The following is a 19745-nucleotide window of genomic DNA, read 5'->3' as shown; positions in this document are numbered from 1 at the left end:
TGTGTTTCCGCAGCATCATATGTCCCGCGGCAGCAGCACAGGGGGCGGACACTGGAAGGAGTCCCCGAAGAAGAACGCCATGAACGAGCTGCAGGATAAACTGATGACGGTCAGACTGAGAGAGGCCCAGGCTCAAGCTGAGCTCAGAGAGGTCAAACTCAAAGCCCTGCAGCTGGAGAGCCAGGTCAGACATACTGACTCAGTCAGTCAAGTCAGTCAGTCAGTCATAGAGGGTATACAATCTTTGCCAGTCCTTTTCTTGCCTACACAGATAAATACACATAGGGTTAGTGATGATAAAACAATAAAAGTAGACCATCACCCACCTGGAAGAATAAAATGGACAATGACGTATCTCCAACGAGGCGTTTTGGGGAGGTATTTTCTGTGTTAGAGTTTTACTCGCTACAGGGTGTACTTTGAGGGTTTTTAAGAGAATGTCCACCGTGGGTCTATTAACACAATTAAGACAATATTTGGGAATCATTTCAGTATTTGTGAGATTGTAATACATTTGTGCCATCAGCAAATACAAAAAAAGAAAGATAGTTTGCCCCAAAATTGAGATTATGAGATTGGTGGACATTCACTTAACCACATCGCAATAGCCTTTATTTATAGTGTCATTGACCCAACACCGAAATAAGGACTTCCTTCCAGATTTACCTTCCCTTCCACTACTTATCTCTTTATACATTAATGTTCTTTCTTGACCCCTGCTGCTGCAGACCATGTGTTTGTTTCTCATTTGTAGATACATGGCTCTGTATGAACACCACATTTTTGTTTGTTATTATCTATATTTGATATATATTTGCGGAATAAAAAAAAGTATATTTGATTTAAATCACATTCTCAACCATATCACCAACCTTTCTCCCATTTGACTTCCTTCACTTCAGAACCAGATCCACAGCAAGCTGATTGGTCGCAACGATCAGGAACGCTCTGCACTGCAGGACCGGATCCAGATGCTGGCCAATCAGAACAAAGCTCTCCAGGCCCAGCTCAACGAGATGAAAAGGAAGCAGTCCGAGCACGACTGCAAGGTCCGATTGTATGAGAGAGGAAAAACAAAAAACTAAAATTGCAGGAGGCGAGGGAAGGCACAAGTAGAAAGGATGATTTCTTGTTCAAGCTTTATGAAAAGTTAAATATATTTGCATTCGTAAGGAGACACTAAAAACTGAACAGGAAAATCAAGCAAAGGGTGATGAAACATATAAAAAGAAAGGGAACGACAGAATAATTGAAAGATACTGATTTTGTAGAACAGAAAATAGAAAATGTTTCAGGAACAATCGACGGGAAATTATATTATATTCTGGGATTCCCTTTCAGAAAAGTTGGACAGATGCAATAAAGGAATAAGATATGGAAAACGTAGACAGTTTATGATGTAATATCCTTCCCTGAAATCCAGTATATACGTAGTCCAAACGGCTGAGCTGTTAAGCAGGTTATTTATTGCCTCTCTTCCCTCATACATGCAGAGTAAAGAGGAGGTGATGGCGGTGCGACTGAGGGAAGCAGACAGTATGGCTGCCATGGCTGAACTCAGGCAGAAGGTCGCTGATCTTGAGATACAGGTGTGTAAAGGGTTGGCTATATACGATCATTTTCAGTAAATATCAGAATATAAACATGTGTTTTTCTGTTTGAAGAGTATGATGAAATACTAGGCTACTCAACTACCTTTTAAGTGGTTATGTCTCCAGTCTTATCTGATGTGAAGCTCTGAGTTTGTTAACTCAACGGTTACACAGGGTTACAGTCTGCTACATGAAAATTGGATAGTTGAGACCGATCTATCGTTGGCTTATCAATCTCTATATGTAGATGTTGAAGTATATGTGTGGATGATTTTTCAACAATATTGTAACAAAGAATTTAACACCAAATATGTAAAATGTGTTCTACAGAGGGAGGAAGGGCTGATCCAGGGCCAGCTGAACCACTCAGACTCCAGACAGTACATCAACGCGCTGCGGGATCAGATCGCTGAGCTTAAGAATGAGGTTGGACACACAAATCTGACCAAGTGACAGATGATTCAAAATGTAGTTAGAGTCTGCAAAGGTTGTGTAGTTGCAGCAATTGTAACCCAGGCCAAAGAGGTTATGTTTTGGTTTCGGTTGACTGTTAGTCAGCAGGAATAAAGAAAAACTACTGCTGTGATTTGAATTAACCTTGGTCTAAGAGTTTAGCATTGGCAGAGGAAGAACCTATTACATTTTGGAGCGGATTCAATCACAGGGCGGATCCACAAATAATTGTTCACTTTCCTAAACATTGCGAGATTTGCGCTCTCAAACTGCCCTCCTGGTTGATATTTTATCATCTCTGTTATAATGTATCAAGTTTACATCTGACAAATGCATGGTTTACAAAAATCTAAATTTAATGATTTAGTTTTTACTGGTGAGAATACTTTAAAATGGCCTGCATATATAACACACACTGCGTGTATACCATAGATCGATGCAGATAGATACTTTGCAGAGTGCTAACCACTACAGAAGAATCCTGTCATCTACAGCCTCACTACAGACACCACATCCACCCAGACACCCTCACTGAGCTGTCGATGTAGTCCTTGTCATAAGGGACCCCTGCTTTTCCCCCAACAAACTACTATTTTCTCACAATTTGGTTTACGGTTAACTTAGATCTGAAAGATGATAATCAGTCCTTGACATTTAAGATTTGTTGTATTGTTTTACAGCTGTTAACTGACTTGGTCTCCGTCTGGTTAAAACATTTATCTCAAGTTGAGCTGATAACAAACTTTGCATTTAATTTTATGTCTGGTTTTTGATGATCTTTCCCACCCTGCTTCGCAGACTAAAAGTTTTCCCACAACATTCACTCTGAGGTTGTTCATTCAGAGAGTCGCAGTGCGTGACATGGAGGGAAGCGTTCAGACTTCAAAGTAAGGGGGTGTGATGAGACTGCCCTGCCCTTTACCGCTCCTCTCTTTTCTTCTACTCTCCCCACCATTTTTCATCAAAGCAAGTGGTTTTATAAATGAGACCGAAACTTTCGTGAGTAAAGCTGAGGAAGCAGTGAACCATCTACAAAAATCTCAGTATAGCCCTGCCGATCATTTTATTGTATCATATGATAAATTATGATGACAGATTATTCTTTGTGTGTTTAGCTTTGCATGAAGTTAGCACTTTTAATATATTCATTAACCTGTTCTTATTGCAAAAACTGATAGAAAAATCACTTGTGTTCTTGTTGTGCTGTAGCTTGAAGAGCAGTGAGATGCATTCAAAACATTTCCATTGGTTAACCACTGGTTTCCCCTCCCCCCGCCCTACAGCTAGCCTGAGTGTGTGATGGAGGGAAAGATAAACCTCTGAGATTTGTCATGAGTCACTGCGGTGCATGCAAGGTTAACACGCTAAAAACACGCATGTGAAGATAAACTGCGGTGGAAGCCCTTCTATCACACGAGAACTACCACCGTAATCTGAGAGCTGGACAGCAGACATTGAGAACACGCAAACACATCCTTTTTATTTTAATTTTTTTTATCAAGTTCTTCCACCTGACAGGTGGGAGATTTATATTGCTCAGATTTAGCTGTAAAGACCCTCTGCCCTACTTTCACAACCTCAAATGGTGGGCAGGAATCAGGGCAGTGGGTTTTTCAGTAGGTGCACATTACCTGACGTTTAATGCTTTTGCAAAGGCTAATCAGACATATTTAACGTAATTTTAAAGCATATATATTTTTATTCATTTCTTACATTTCTTCAATTATGTCCAAAAACTCTACCAAGGAAAGTGTTGTTTGTCTTGGGATTTTTTGTCAAGCAAAGCACGATAATGCCTTTTTTTAAATGCACTGAAATATAGTTGAAACCTTCCTGTAGGGTCGTCTAAAGCAGTGGTTCCCAACCTGGGGGGCGCGCCAGGCCTCAGATGATTTGAGGCCAAATATCATATTTAGACTTTTTTTAACTTTTTTTTTTTGTACATATAATTGTAAGGCAATACATGATTGTCACTAAAAGCCTTGTCTCTACATTACAATAAAATAATTGATTAATTCATTTTTAATAAAAATTGAAGTTAGTATTAAAGGCATAAAAAGAAAGAAATGTATAATTCTTTCTTTAATAGAAATGTTTCTTCTGCCCGTAAGGTGTCCAAACCAGGCTTGTCTGGATAAGCGCATTTTTAAAATATAGTCATTGTCCATGCCGGTTGCAGTTGGATTATTTGTCACAGTTGCTCCGATCAGATCGGTCTCCTCCATTTTGTAGATTATTTACGACTTTTGAATCCACATAAACACATCGGCAAAATCCGGCTTACTTTGAACATGTGTTTTAAACAGTTTAATCCCTTTGTGAAGTGTTTCCACTTCCATTGTTTTCCGTCCTTTAATTTCTTCATACAGCGGGAATCCAAATGAATTAATCCTGAGTCCAATAACCATCAAAGTCACTCCAATAGTGCTCCTTAATTACGCTTTCATCCTCCTTTAACAAAATACTTCACATTCATCCAGTTTGTGACAGTAGAAGTAGCATTTTTGAGACTTTTAAACTTTAATTACCGCTGTAACCCCCCCCCCCCCCCTTTTGTGTGTGGGGGGGGGGGCGCAACTTCCAACAGGAGTCATTTGGGGGGGCTCTTGGGAAAAAAGGTTGGGAACCCCTGGTCTAAAGTAAAATATTTTTTATGAATTCAGATCAGGCAGATGCGAGGGCAGAAGGCCGCCCCCAGCTCCAGGGTGAGCAGTGGAGGAGGAAGTGCCAACTACCAGGATCTCTGTCTGACCAGCCCCACCTCCGCAGAGGGGGACTACCTAAGCTCGGACGAGGACCTCCTCCCCAGCCCGCTGCCTCCCAACGCCCTGTACCCCAGCCTGTCCAGCCAGTGTCACCCGTCTGCCTGCCTCGATAGTGAGGGTAGCACAGACAGCGAGGCAGAGGAGCGGGTTCTGACACATCCGGACCCTCAGCAGCTGTATGGCAGCATGGTGTGCGCCGAGGCGCTGGATAACTGAGACCTGGAGAGGGGCTGAAGGTTTATTTTGCTTTCTTTGAACTAAAGAGATGCCAGAGCTCTACAGGACAAGACTTTGCTTCTGTAAACACGGGCTGTATAATCCTACTCGCTTCTCCAGTGTTTACATCGATGCAGACATTGTGGCATTGATTGGACCTCTCCTGATCATTACTCCCCATTCATCTCCACCATCGTGTTCCCCACGCTGTCCATTCCTATGTTCCCTGACAAAGACAAACAGCTCCAGACACCATCCAAACATAAACATGTAACACCCAATAATATGGACTGAATCTGGGCCAATGAGACTGCTGTTGCCTCTCGCTGCTCGAGATCGCACAGCAGACCAGGACCTGGGACTTTGAGGATGACTGAAACATGGGTAGACAGAAAATAACTCCCTAAGCTAAGGTGACACTGGATGCTCGGTCTACCCTATGTGACTCTTCTTCCTGATTGGTTCAGAGTTATTTATCCTCTCTTTTCCCTTTTTATGCTCTAAATTGGCAGAAACACACACAAAAAATCTATTAGTGATCAATTTACCTCTCGGTAGTAGAGAAGTATCAGAAATGAAAAGTTGGTGAGTGTGAGAGGAAGAGGTGCAGTGCAGGAATATAAACCCATCAAACTGAAGGGATATCACAAGATTGCATTCAGTAATGAATCATGAACTCTTTAACATACTATGTGTGCTGTCTGTGTCTGTGGCTTGCAGATGACAAGAAGCCAGGCGAGTTAATACAACACCTCATATCAAAACATATTCATCACAACCCAAGAAAAGAAAGGAAGAAACTTAATGTTGCCAAATCTTTTTTTGTTTTTGTCATTTTTAATTATTTATATATGTTGTAATTTATTTTGATATTCTTATTTTTTTTATATATATGTATATGTAACTATAGGAGTGTAGATACCGACAGAGGCCAAACTTTCTACACTGTCCTTTGTGCCAACGAGTCGTCTGTTACAGGTTTACTTACTGTGTGTGTTTCAGAGACTAAAATGTGCTGCTATGATTTTGAATTTATTTAGTTTTTCTGTTCTTTTTTTGTGTAATATTTTAGAGGTCAACATGTAACCTCCTGTTTACCATAGATTATGTGACGGCTACTGTGCAGACTGAACAAATCCTTAAAAAACTGAACATTGAATAACTTGATTATTCCATGGAGCTATTGTGCTTTTTCTTCAAACGCATAATCATTGTTTATGTGCAATTAAAAAGGAATTGTTTGACATTAACTTGCTTTCCTGCTGAAAGTAAGATGAGAAGGTTGACACCACTTCCTTAAAAGTCTGTAAAAAAGAAGAAGCTACAGCCAGCAGATAGTTTGCCTAGCTTAGCCATTGCATATTCATCCATCATTTTAAAACGTTTTTTTGACATGAACTGACATTTTAAAATGGCACACTAAAGTAACAGTAACAAAGAAGAATATGTTACATCATAAAGTCAGTGAACTGACTCAGAAATGTCAATTAAAATTACAGCTACAATGCAAGAGCTACCTGGTGTTTGCTAATGTTAGCTTATTAACTACAAATAAGGGTGATGCAGCTAGCTTAATCCCTTGAGCAAACATGCAATATGGCTTAGTATGTTTACTTTGAACTTGTAAAAGGAAGATTTGGTATTTCCCTTTTCAAAGTCACAACTTTTAATTAGTTAGCATCAGAGCCAGGCTGGCTGTTTTCCCCTGTTTGCAGTCTTTATGCTAATATGAGACAACCAACCCCTGTAGCTTCATATCTAACAGACAACCATGACAGTATTCTCAGTCTTCGTTCTCACCCAGAATATCAAACAATTCCTTCAATTGTCAGTGTCCCATACGAGCCCAAAGAAATTCAGGTAACAGTGCTGATCTGTACTCTCCAGTTCAAATGCTCATATCACTTTTTGACAGCTAAAACTGCAGCATGTGGGCCGATGAAAGTGGAGAGAGTAGTTTAAATATTGAAAGGGATAACAGAGAGGGTCTGGGTGAAAAATATTTTACATATCAAACATTAATATATTCTGTGTAGAGAAAAAGGGTTGTAAAATGTATGGAGACATATAAAATATACAGTGTAACAGGGACAAAGTATAAGGAAACAATTTAAAGCTGTGTCACTGTCTGTCAAGTTTTACTGAAGATGTCGAGTGTGTATAGATATATCAAACAAGGTGACAAATGTAGAGCAGTGACCGCTCTTTTCACTACAGAGAAAGAGGAAGTCTGCTTATGAAGTTAAGCAGTGCAAAATGGTGTGGATGATCAATTAATTTCTTATTGTATTCAGCTCTGCAGGCTTGACGTTATCTAAGTATTGTGATTCAAAATCATCCATTCTGACTTTGCCTTGCACTTCAGTTTCTTTTTCAGATTTTCTGTAAACTCTCAAAAGACCGACTTTCATTACTAACGTTTCTGTGAACCAAATGAAGGAATGTCAAAGGAGAGGGTGTCTGCAGTCTTCTAAGAAATAAGGAAAGAGGATGTTGGTTTGCCCACCATACTGTTGCAAATAACAGCTTTTATTGGTCATTGAGGGGTGTAGCAACTGAAATCTATACACTAGAATAAGTGTTTGGGTGCTCGGTGCTGTCACACCAACTGGCAGCAGCTCTTTGATTGATCAGACTTAGGCTGAATTCCTCACTTAGTAAAGTTATAATCCTTAAGATCATTCTATTAAACATATTTTATTACAACACATATGTATGGCTCTTATCATATTATCATATTTATTTGACTGATGGATGAAAGGATTAACTGGAAAAGATGGATTTTCGCATTGGACCTGATGCAGTTGCCTGCATGCTATTCATGTAATGCACAAGGCAACATGGGTCTGAAAACATAGGCGACTTTCATTCTCTCATGTTCCAGTAAACTCTTTCAGAAATACTTGACACATGGTCCCACTTATTTTCATTGTATAACGTGACCCGTTACTCTTCTTTTTTCTTTTTTTTAAACATTGTGAAGCGATCGGTCCTGTGGGCCAATTATTAGTTTGGTTCTGGTGTGAACAAATGGAAAATGTGTTCTCGTCTTTTGCATTTCTGAGTAACCACTTGGAGCATTTCTATCTGATCGCTGGGAGCTTTTTCAATAAAACATCCCCATCACTAACTAAGTCAGATGAATCACTAACTCAAATCTTCAGGATTTTAAATCAATTATTTTAATTTAGATTTAAGTCCGAAATTTAAGAAGCTTTTATTCAGTGCTGAGTATCAGTTTCCTTTCCAAAATGAACCCTAATCTGTAGTAAGATCAGTGCTCAGTGTCTTAAACACATTGCAACACAGTGATGGTGCTCTGTGCTCACCACTGTCTGAATACAACTCTTATCTACTGTGACAAAAACCTTTTGATATGTTTGTAAATTACTTTTAATATGGTACAAGCTCTCATCCTTAGTATTATTTTTATGATTACCAGCCTACTTTGGTTTCTCCTGCTAACAGCATTACACAAGACGATATTGATTAAACATCCTAATGTGCCATACAGGTAGGTCGTTTTACACACTTGCTTAGCGACTTCATGTTAGTTTACCAAGTGTTTAATTGACAGTCAGCCACTACAGCCCTTCATTAAACAGCCATGTAATATAAAGTGATGTGTGGACTGAAATACGCTCACACTGTGTTGCTCCAGATGTATCATCTTGAAACTGGATCATCCAACAATTGCCCTGATCTAAAGTGGGGAAAAAAGACAATGCAGAGCAAAATTGTGAGTCACATGTGAGTTCTTCCTCACAAAAAGTGTTGATTAGTCTGGAGTAGGATTTCTCCGATGTACTATGTGCTGTATGTGACAGCCGTTTGATTTCCACAGCATCATACCCAGGAACTAGCTCACCCTCTCTTTCTGTCTTGCAATTCAACAGATGTTGTTATCGAATATATATAATGACAGTAAAGATTATATGAATTCCAGTATGATGGGGGAAAAAATCATTTCAGTGTTGTGTATCCTATGAATGATACAAAATAAACGTTGACATTGCGCCTTTGCAATGGCCCAAATGTGTTGATTGTGTTTTTTTACTGGGGGATTATTAAATGTGAACCGTATTTTAGCAATGCTAAATTATTAACCAACTTCATTATATTAAGGTGTTGTTTGTGATTTACACATTACTACAATAAAATACGTTTTATTTTAGAGATTAATTGTTTTGAATATGTAAACAGACCCTGTAACTGCCAGGTGTTGCTAAGGGTTGCACGGCTAACTAAACTAAAAGATTAAGCTAACATTAAAGGGGCCCTAATATGCTAATTGTCAGGGTTCATATTTGTATTTTTTGCCTTTACTGTGACATGTTTATCTGCTTTAACCGGTCTTTATTTTTCTCATACTGCCTGTGCTGCAGCACCTCTTCTCCCCCTCTGTCTGAAACCAGAGCTCAGTCCGTCTGATTGGTTAGCTGGCCGGCTCTGTTGTGATTAGTCAACCACTTAGAAATGTCCCACCCCTTAGCCTATCACATACAATTTGACTGTTTTTAAGTGTTACATAGTGATGTCACTATGTTACAGAAGCTAAGGCGGGGGTTGAGAGTGTGGGAGAGAAACTTTAGGATTTTAGCCTTTAAAGACATTAACACGCACAAAGATGTATAAAACGAAAAACAAGGTCAACACATCTTATTAGGTCATAATGAAATTTGACACTAAACATTGAATCTGACAACTGATACTCAACCATGAGTAAAACGTGCATTTGTTAGGGAAACACATACTGTAGATCTGTTTAGTATTGGTCTGTGTTTAATAGTGTTTTACATTTAACACCTTTATTATTCACATTTCCTCTTTCTGTGTCTCTTTCTGCAATTCATTTAACATTGTTTTCAATTAATTCCATTCAAGGGAATGTGCTGTTACACCAACCAGCTTCTGTTCAAACTTGACCCCGATGGTTATTTTGTAACTGTGTGTGTGTCAACATAGTATGTCAACACTTTCTGAAGAAGTCGTCCACCAAGCTCTTCCTCTCACATCTGCTTTATCTGTCTTCCCTAGAATAATCTGTGGCTGGGTTTAGTTTGTGAACCACTGCAACATATATTAACAACTTGCATCAGAAAGTAGATTGTTTTTGTTTTAAAGTAGTTGGACAGATGTAATGCTGCAGTGAGTGTGCAGTGAGTGTGCAGTGTGTGGGTTTGTGTGTGAGGAAGCAGTGTGGTTGTCGCATCAGAGATGTTAGAGCTGAGACACTTCCTCGTCCTTTTTTACTCTCATCACGGACCTGCAGAGAAGATCAACGGCTCACAAACAAGACTGACCTCACATTTTACACACTGACTTCACATTGTCTTTTATCACTATTAAAGTAGTTGACAAAGTGTATGTGTGACATTAAGAAGAACTGTTGGAATTTAAAAGTCTGGTGAGTATTTCCATTTTATTTCTGAAAACTATATTTAAGGTGATTAAAAGCTACTTAGGTTCAAATGTGTCAATATTTTCCCTCAAGGCTCAAACTAATAGTGTTGAATTATTTCAGAAGTAATGATCTTTATTCTGCAAATCTACTTTTTACGAGTTCAGGTGATAATCATCTTGTTATGTAATGTCATTCGGATCTTTCTCTTAATTGTCTCAGTAATTATATAGAGGGGAAAACGCCTAAAACAAGATCACATCATTTTTAAATGTGATGTCAGTCAGAAGATGAGTTATCTGTTAAAATTACAGTTATAAACACAATTGTTAATGAGCTATCGCTAACACAGATCAAATAAATATAAGGCACGAGAAAGCTGTCAAGGAAAGGACATATAACTTGTTTAGTTTGACTGTACACTTCATAATGTTTGTTCAATAATCAACACCAGTTTAACTCTTATCCTTCTGAACTGAACGGTAAAGTTCTTTATGGCTGAATGTATCGTATAAAATGTATTTGAGCTTGTTATTGAATTAATGCCATCTCATCAGCTTTTATTTAGGACATATATTTTCAACATAAAATGGTTGATGTTTTTAAATGTATTTTGGATTTAAACAAACAAGTAAGTTGTACGTAAGAACACGCACTGCAAACTAACAATTCTTTACTTTGCATACAAAACACTTTTTAGTAAAAAGAAAGTTATGAGATAAATGCTCGTGAAAATGCTTCTACAGTATAACGTTTTTTGCTTAAATCCCCTTACAAAAAGCAGCGTGCCCTTTGTTGACCCTCATCTTGATTCACAAGTCCATTGGTTGTAAACATTTTGCATCTAAAATTCAGATGGTTTAATATAAACAATTGTAAAAGATCCATCATAACGGCTATCATTTCGCAAGAAAGCTAAGAGTGAAAAACCCAAAACATCAACATGGATCCTACCCTATTATTTTATTTTAGGAGTCTCTTGAACTATATATATATAAATAAATGTGTTAAAGCTAGCTCCTACTTGAGCAGCTGCAAAAGTAAAATGGTTCTTATACGTTCAGGGATCACCAACTACATTTGTCCAAGGGCCAAAATGTGTCCAATAGACACTATCGCGGGCCAGCGATTTTTATATAGCCCAGAAAGGGGGGGGGGGGGGTGTTTGCTAGTGGAGCACGCTCAGGTAGTGTGGACCGCATAAAGCTTAGCAGACTCTTCACGCTAACGAAGGATCACTTCTAGGCAGGGTTGGGAGGGTTACTTTGTAAATGTAATCAGTTACTGAATACATACTCTGAAAGTAATCAGAATACAGTTACGTTTTCAGATTACTTTTAGAATACTTTATTTTTCCATAACAGATGGGTATGTTTTGGTGCACAGGAGACACTTATTTTACTGTTTTAATGGCTTATCAAGAACTCAAACACAACATCTTGGCGTCATTCTGGACAGCTCCCTCTCATCTGCACCCCACATCAAAAACATCACCCGGATTGCATTCTTTGTACTGTCTTAAAACCTTTCCTTGGAATATGTTATGAATTGTAAGGTGTCCTTGGGTGCTTTGAAAGGCGCCCCTAAATAGAATGAATTATCATTATTATTATCTGAAACGATGTAATAACTTTTTCCAGTCACTTGCCCCATGCATTCAGCAGCAGCAGGCCATTCACTTTGATTTGATCCCGTTATGAAATGTCATAATTTCGACAATAAATAAATGCTACATAAACGTTATCTTGCACATTTTATCCAACCATCTCCGTTTCTAACTTTCAATATATTTTTAAGAGATCTCTCTCTCATCTGCGTGCGGGGGCGGGGCCTCACAGACGCTGCATCTCTCTCTCGCTCACAGACATGCTGCAGCGCTGTGCAGTGTGCACACAGTTCTGCCGGTAATGAATATTACATTTTGTGAGGAAACTTTTCCACCAATAATTCCAATAAGTATTCCAAAATGTATTCACTTCAGGTTTACGAAAGTAACTGTAATCAGATTACTCGTTTTTCAAATGTAACGCCAGCTGAATACAGTTAGCCTACTTGATTTTTGTATTCTGATTACGTAACGCCGTTACATATATTCCGTTACAACCCAACCCTGCTTAGGCTACTGTCCCGCAGCTCCTGCCTCTCTGTTGGACTCTGTCGCAGCGGGCCTACTGCTGTGGTGCGGAGCGCACAAAGCAGACTCTTCACAACGAAGGATCACGTCTTATTCAAGGCAGGGAAGGTTTCGCAGTACGCAGTCTACTGTCCTGCAGCTGCTGCCTCTCTGTTGGACTCCGGTACTGCACCTTACTCACGAGACGTTGTACAAAAAAAATATGGGTGGGGGGCGAACGCAGTAACCACTCCGCCAACGCCACAGTCACCCCCGTCGTGCGGGCCGGATGAGAATGTCTGGCGGGCCGGATGAGGCCCGCGGGCCGCCAGTTGGTGGTCACTGCGAGTTCTAATGATCTAAATATCATCATATAAAATGTATTATGTGATAAAAAGTCAACTAATGGTACAGTTTTTTAAACTATATTTAGCTGATGATGCTTTCACTTCAACTCTATGCAGGACTTTTACTTGTATGGGAGTATTTTGACATTGTTGTATTGGTACTTTTACTAAAGTGTAATATCTGAGTGCCGTTGCAGACAACCGGCTTCGAGGTGTAACATACAATGAACCGTCCCGTAGATAATGAAATGAAATTGATTCAACATGGCTGGTATTATGATACAAACTTTATAATCCAGTCATGTTACAGTAGGGTCATTTGAAACAAGTCTTATTCATTTGTTGGAGCATTTCAACAGATCCCTCTGTCTCGCCAATCCTCTTTAGTAATCTTATCATTTATGATCGTGCCAGCCGTTTATTTTCAGAGAATAGCTACCGTAGAAGCTGTGACCATTATTTTGTAAAAGCGATTTTGTCCTCGTTTAGTGATGCTTTACTGTTATCCAGGAGAAAATACAAACATTTACAGCAGGTTTTTTTTAAATTATTCAAGTCCTCTCATTTATCATTTAACTATTTCAAAAATACTTTTAGGTAACAGTTTTTTTAACACCTCACTTTCCCTAACAGCTTCACCTTTGAGTGCTAGCACTGTGTCATGAAATGTGTTGCAGTTAAGAGATATATTTGCAATTCTGATAAATGTAGTTCTAAGTGTCAGTTTCATTTAGATTTGCTCGCTTTCACCTGCAGTGTTACCGTAATGTAGCTTAACACATGCGAGAAACATCTCTGCAGTGGACTTTAATATCAAGTAATCTACTGCTGATCAAAAACATATGACAGGCTAACCGGAGTTTGTCAAGCAGAAATTAAAAGACCAAAAAATAAGAAAATGAATTATATTGGTAGATATGACAAATCATCCTTAGGGGCTCCTGGTAAACTGGGCTAGAGGGAACAATCATTAGACCAAAAACATCACCTCGTCTAGAGCATCTCTGTGCAAAACAACATCCGGCACGAGACCTTGAAAACATCTGTAATGAGAAAACATTTCTCGTTACACTTAATATAGGGCCTTGTATTGTCCTGCCATTTAAACACAAAAATGTAATTTGATATCATTTGTAACATCAACATGTTAACCTAGTAACAAATCATGACATAACATGTTACAACAAAAAATGTTTTGACGTTTGATTATTTTTTGTTAAATGGTATACTGTATGTTAATGCAGAGTTTACACAGATGCAGGAAACAAACCATTGTATACAGTTCTGCTGCCCTCTTTTGGGCAATACCAAAAGTATATCGAGTGGTACATACATAGGAACTAATGCTGCACAGTGTTACACATTTCTTCTGGTTTATTCTTCATAAAATACAAATATGTATTAGGTCAGATTTAGATGCGAAGAAGTTTCTGGTCTGTGTGAAAATGTAGGGTGTACCATTATATTAAATCAATAATACATTCAATCGTTACACTTGACTGTCGTAACTAACATTGGCATTGTATTTCTTAACCTCTCTAGAAGACTGATTTTAGGTCTTGAGCGGTTCTTCCTCCTTATTGTGTGATGCCTCGTTCTTTCTTGGTAAAGCGGGGAGGGCTTCACTACCTTGTAAAAAAGACGGGGGCCTGGGACACACCCCTGGAGTTCTCCACACCAGGAAGTCCCGATGGTAGCACAGTGCCCATCGCTTTGCTGCAGCAGCCTGCAGACAGCCACTCTAAAGGAAGTGACCTTCAGCCATTCAGCCCCATAATTTATGGTGGGTGAAATTTGACTTAAAAAGCACAATACTTTTTGGTAAGCAGCCTGTTTGGGATCCAGAATAAATATTTTTGTATTTAAATATTGTCGGACTATTGCGTAAGCCGTTATTAAATTAACTGAGTTTAACTTATTCTTTTCAATTTGACAAAAGTGCATCAATTCAAAGTTTCAGAATATCAGAATAAGAAGTTCAGTCCACTTACCTGTCTGTCTTTGTTCTCAGACCGTAGATCTGCTCAGTCCTGCAGTCCTTTTAGTCCTGTGGAGAAAGTCGAGTCTTGCCCTCACACACCAGCGGTCTGGTCCAGGCCTCATGTACGCTCAGGATATCCAGACAAACTGTCTGTGGGACTGGGATGTTTGACCCAGCACCCTCACATCCTGAGGGAGTGCTTGAAGATCAGTGCCGGGAGACAAGCGTGTCCAATCTGTAGCAAAGTAGGACATCCCTCTGTTTCATTTGAGACATTTAAAGTAGACCTAGCTTGTGTTAACTGATAGATTGATTTTGAACAGGACGTGGTTGAAAGTGATGAAGTTATACTGGCCGTGCAAGAAAATACATTTAAGTTAATTTGACATGTTTTTTACCTAACGGTAGTAAGTAGGACCGAGTCTTTCTATACAAATGCACAAGAAAAAAAGACAGCACAAGGTCAAAGGTCATAACAACTTTTTCAAATTTGAACTGGTTTCCCACCTTCTACTCTCCTGAAGTCTCACTTTCATTTAATTGTATTCATTTTCTCTTTGCAGATATTATCATGTCTGTCAAGTTTGAAGACTCACATATGCAAGAGTCATGGCAGCAGCTCATCAGCACACATCAAGTCCAGCAGGACAGATAGTGAGCGGTTACCATGCAGGGGCAAGGTCAGTAAATAATCGTACTATCTTCCACTAAAATAATCAAATTCATGCACATATGGGGCCCATCACTCCTGAATCCTTAAACACAGTGCCTGTTGTTTCAGGAGAGGACGTTTGGCTGTACAGTGTGTGGGAAAGTGTTCAAGCGCTCCTCCACCCTCTCCACTCACCTCCTCATACATTCAGACATCCGGCCGTACCCCTGCCAGTACTGCGGCAAAAGGTTCCACCAGAAGTCCGACATGAAGAAACACACCTTCATACACACCGGTGGGTTTGTGTCACGTCTTTATGTGTTTAATAGACTGAGATAACTAATATTGAATCATTATTATTAATATTTCATGTTCCATACATCACTTATATTCATTTCTAAGACTTAAATTAGCCCGAGAACCACCAGGTGTCCACATAGCATTTTTTTTCTAGAATATCTCGCCAACACATCATCCCTATTAATGCTATTGACCAAAAAGCAAGCATAGCACTTTTGCTTTATTTAACCATTTTTTATGATATAATCCCCATAGATGTGTATACAAATTGTAATTTAGTTTAAACTTATCAATTTAATAATTATTTGTATTTATTTATGAAGTCTTGATGTTTTAAAAAAATAAAAATAAAGATTTTCGTACTCAGTTTTTCATTCACGTAAAAAAACTGCTTTAGGATTTAGGATTTTAGGCCTTCCAAATGGCATGTATCATTGTTTTGTTTGACTTATATTATATTAAGAATACAGTTTTGTATGTGTGAGAAATTACATGTTTGGACAAACTAAATTAGTAAATAAATAGTCATTTAAAAAAAGGAAATGTATTACTGCAAAAAGGAAAATGTGAACACCACTACTATACATGTATATGTGTAAATGCTATATGCTGGACAAAAGCTCTGAACAGTGTCTCATGTATGAATATTTAAACATCCTATGTATTGAAATAACTTGCTCTGTTTGTGTGCCAGGTGAGAAGCCCCATGTGTGTCAGATATGTGGGAAGGCCTTCAGCCAGAGCTCCAACCTCATCACCCACAGCCGTAAACACAGGGACGAGCGGCCCTACCGCTGTCCTCGCTGCCTCTACGGCTTCCAGCACAAAGTGGACCTCCGGCAGCACCAGGAGCACCACTGCAACTACCGCTGACCCTGACCCATCCTCAGCCTTTTTTTTTAACGAAACCAGCGACATCACATTCAGGACAGAAAACGTACAACTCTTTTCCAGAAAAAAAAACTACTCTGAGTTTCTCTCATATTAAATACAGTGTTTACTTTTGAATTATGTTTATTTAGTTTTGGCAAATAACACAGCAGGGTTTTCATTCATCATTTACTTAATTTTTTCTTGTGATGAACAGCTTTTAAAAAGGCTTTAATAGTCCCTTTTTTCTTTGTACCAATGAGCTCTGGCAACAACATCATTTGAGTAGTCTCCATGTGTTGTGTAGTAATCCACAGCTTTATAGTTCTTGACTTTACCATCCCCTACATTGTAGGCTGCAAACAAACGTAATTAAAAGTTTGAACAGAGTTGGTGCACTACGGTCTACTGATTCAGTAAAACAAACCTTTCAGCTGCTGCTCCCTGCTCCAGTTAGGAAATTTGTTCTGGATTATTTTAATAAAATCAACCAATATTTCGGTGGCCTGGCTGAGGTGTTCCTCGCTGTCCCAATCACCCTCTGGATCGTGTGCACCTCCATCTGGATTAACATCAACCTATAGAAATGGGATAAAACACATGTTGTTTTGCCACTGTGTTGATTTTAGAACTGTACTTTTTCATTCTGTCTGCATCAGCCTGTGCCATGTCACGTGATACAGACCTTCCACCTAATGGATATCAAACCAAGAACAGGAATTTGGCCTTTTTGCAACAAACTTTCATCTATCATTGTCAAAATATTGAAGTAGTTGTACTGTAGATATCAAATCAGCTCCTGTGTTTCTACACTGCAGAGTGTACCTTTGCTGTCGTTCCCATAATCCGCTCGAGCTGTTTCCCTTGAGGCACCATCTGTTTCAACTCTCATGATGTCGCCATTCCCTCCAAATATGTAGCCTATTACTGCAGATTAGTTTTCATTAACACACCTAGAAAGCATGAGGAGCTCAGGAAAATGTACTGATAGAAAACAGACAACATGGAATCAAAAAGGATCTTGAGTAAAGGTATGTTTTAAATTTGAATCTCAGCCTACACGTAGCGCAGCAAAATATATAATGTATGTAGACTGTTATTTGTCTCATCAGCAGAAGAGTAAAACAAAACAAGCTCTTACCATTTCCCATGTTTCTCCTTTATTCGTCCATTTGAGTTTATTCTAGGCTTTGATTTATAAAGCCTGGATACTTGGAAAGGAATAAAGGGAAAACAAATTACTAGAAAATAAGTTAAATAATGAGTGCCAATATCTAACAATAATGGCCAATAACTTCAAGAGAAATGTTCTAATGACGTGACATCGCTCTCACTTTGAAAGCAGTTTGCTTAAAATGTAAGTAATGGCTCTGAATACAATCGTATACTAATAGCAGTGCATTTAAGTAGGCCTTATTTACAGACTACAGTGTATACTACTTTTTTTCCTTTTTCAGCTAATTATAACTCATCTGTAGAAGGCTGCAAAGTGTGGGATCCTGAGGGGACAAACCGTCATTGTCTGCCACTAGGGGTCTCTAAATCAAAACTATAATACACCGTCTATTGTCCACAGCTTCCTTCATTGTTCATCATTCTAGGGTTTTGTTTTACTGGGAGTCAAAGTATTTATCTGCAGATGTCTCCTGCTGTCTAAAACAAACGGATCCGGTGAGTAAACCTAAATAAATCAGTATTGTGTGGTGACACGTTATTGGACATAATTCACCTTGCTTATTGTGTTGCCACACGGACCCTTTAGTGGGGAACACCTGTAGCTTTAGCTGCCATTCCTGCTAGCTCATCAGGCAGAGCAGTGCATGTGTTAACCTCTCTGAAAGTAATGGATAATAAAGATTGGAACTCCATTCTTAATACACCGCCTCCGACTGTCTTTTCACGGCACTACACTGGTGACCCTGACTTTTCCGAGAAAGTTTCCGGAAAATTAACGAACATGGCTGAGCGCGATGTTTTCATAAAGCTGCCGGAATTCTGGGAGCACGCCGCGGAGGCATGGTTCGCACACGTGGAGGCACATTTCGCCTGCCGACAGGTCCGTGACGGGGACCTAAAATACTACCATGTGGTAGCAGCGCTGGGGAGCTCCACGTCGTCCAGGTTGGTGGGATTCATCGCAGCCCCCCCACATCATGGCAAATATGAGGCGATTAAGGCCCTTCTCCTTAAGACATTTAGCTTATCTGCTAAGGAAGGAGAGGGCCCGCCAGATACTTGACATTCAAGGCCTAGGAGACAGCAAGCCATCCCAGCTAATGGAGAAAATGCTAAATCTGCTAGGGGGGGAAGATCCCCGGATTTTATTCACGGAGATTTTCCTGCGTCACTTGCCTCCCCGGGTACAGACGGCGCTGGCCAACACGCCTGTCACGGAGCCCCGTGCTTTGGCTGAGGAAGCGGATCGTTTTTTGCAGAGACGTTAGCCGCGACGCTCAGCGGCCCACCGGCAGTCAAGAAAGCGTGGCGGAGGCCGGACACGGCTGTGGCTAGCCGGCGTGGAGACGCCGGAGAGTGCGTTTACCACGCACGTTTCGGGACAAGGGCGAAGAGATGCATCGCTCCGTGCAGCTACAAACCCCCGGGAAACGGAGGGGCCGGCGCTCAGTAGTGGCTCTGAGCGTCGGCGGCACGTGCAGGCTCCTCTTCGTCAGCGACAGCGTTTCGGGGAGCTTGTTTCTGTGTGACACGGGCGCTCAACGGAGCGTAGTTCCAGCGTCGAGTGAAGACGTCGCCCGTGGGGGGCACGGACCGCGATTGACGACGGCTAACGGCAGTCCCATTCGCACGTACGGCGTGAGGCCTATGTGTTTGTGCATCGGAGGACAGCGTTTCAGCTGGGATTTTGTGACAGCGGACATTTCTTTTCCCCTCCTCGGAGTGGATTTTTTGTGTGCGCATGGACTCTTAGTGGACGTTAAGAATAGGCGTTTGGTTGATGCCTTAACGTTTTCTTCCCTCGTGTGCATACTTGGCAGCGCAGCGTACGACGGGCTGTCAGGCTCGCTGTCAGGTGCAGACACGTTTCTCAGACTGT

At 40.0% G+C, this 19745-nt stretch overlaps 3 protein-coding genes across 7 annotated transcripts in view; 2 read left to right on the top strand and 1 right to left on the bottom strand.

Annotated features, from left to right (window-relative positions):
• si:ch211-239f4.1 (EVI5-like protein) overlaps positions 1-9065 on the top strand; it is a 36804-nt gene extending 27739 nt beyond the window's left edge. For 2 of the 3 annotated variants that reach the window (XM_034203441.1, XM_034203440.1), the window contains 5 exons: positions 14-184; positions 903-1049; positions 1494-1589; positions 1923-2018; positions 4709-5026. In XM_034203441.1, coding sequence (XP_034059332.1) covers positions 14-184; positions 903-1049; positions 1494-1589; positions 1923-2018; positions 4709-5026 — 828 coding nt within the window. Of the gene's footprint in view, positions 1-13; positions 185-902; positions 1050-1493; positions 1590-1922; positions 2019-4708 lie in introns of all 3 variants that reach the window. The other variant, XM_034203439.1, reaches the window with a different exon arrangement.
• A 1038-nt stretch (positions 9066-10103) lies between these two features.
• LOC117537972 (zinc finger protein Gfi-1b-like) lies at positions 10104-17835 on the top strand. Of its 3 annotated transcripts, none has more exons than XM_034203445.1 (6): positions 10104-10433; positions 14433-14670; positions 14899-15113; positions 15432-15548; positions 15650-15815; positions 16515-17835. In XM_034203445.1, exons 2-6 carry the CDS (start codon positions 14475-14477, stop codon positions 16691-16693), a joined length of 873 nt encoding a protein of 290 aa, XP_034059336.1. In that variant the 5' UTR covers positions 10104-10433; positions 14433-14474; the 3' UTR covers positions 16694-17835. The 3 variants fall into 3 exon arrangements, with proteins under 3 accessions (XP_034059336.1, XP_034059334.1, XP_034059335.1); XM_034203443.1 differs by having other exon boundaries at positions 10106-10433; positions 14430-14670; XM_034203444.1 differs by lacking the exon at positions 10104-10433 and having other exon boundaries at positions 14099-14670.
• LOC117537974 (lysozyme g-like) lies at positions 16904-17633 on the bottom strand. The gene is made up of 3 exons (XM_034203447.1): positions 17516-17633; positions 17118-17268; positions 16904-17058 (listed from the first exon to the last, which is right to left on the bottom strand). The coding sequence occupies exons 1-3, from the start codon at positions 17564-17566 to the stop codon at positions 16922-16924; spliced, it is 339 nt and encodes a 112-aa protein (XP_034059338.1). The 5' UTR covers positions 17567-17633; the 3' UTR covers positions 16904-16921.
• Positions 17836-19745: the final 1910 nt, after the last annotated feature.

Source organism: Gymnodraco acuticeps, unplaced genomic scaffold (genome assembly GCF_902827175.1).
Source record: "Gymnodraco acuticeps unplaced genomic scaffold, fGymAcu1.1, whole genome shotgun sequence".
NCBI lineage: Eukaryota > Metazoa > Chordata > Actinopteri > Perciformes > Bathydraconidae > Gymnodraco > Gymnodraco acuticeps.
This window is presented reverse-complemented; position numbering and strand designations above follow the sequence as displayed.

What these genes read in the sequence shown, in the direction of transcription:
- LOC117537974 (XM_034203447.1), bottom strand. Translation starts at nt 17,566, where the DNA reads ATGGTGCCTCAAGGGAAACAGCTCGAGCGGATTATGGGAACGACAGCA. An exon ending in TTATGGGAACGACAGCAAAG is followed by an intron (nt 17,269 to 17,515) that starts GTACACTCTGCA and finishes CCATTTCTATAG; the next exon opens with GTTGATGTTAATCCAGATGG. An exon ending in CAGGGAGCAGCAGCTGAAAG is followed by an intron (nt 17,059 to 17,117) that starts GTTTGTTTTACT and finishes ACTTTTAATTAC; the next exon opens with GTTTGTTTGCAGCCTACAAT.
- LOC117537972 (XM_034203445.1), top strand. Translation starts at nt 14,475, where the DNA reads ATGCCTCGTTCTTTCTTGGTAAAGCGGGGAGGGCTTCACTACCTTGTA. An exon ending in GGTTACCATGCAGGGGCAAG is followed by an intron (nt 15,549 to 15,649) that starts GTCAGTAAATAA and finishes CTGTTGTTTCAG; the next exon opens with GAGAGGACGTTTGGCTGTAC. An exon ending in ACACACCTTCATACACACCG is followed by an intron (nt 15,816 to 16,514) that starts GTGGGTTTGTGT and finishes TTTGTGTGCCAG; the next exon opens with GTGAGAAGCCCCATGTGTGT.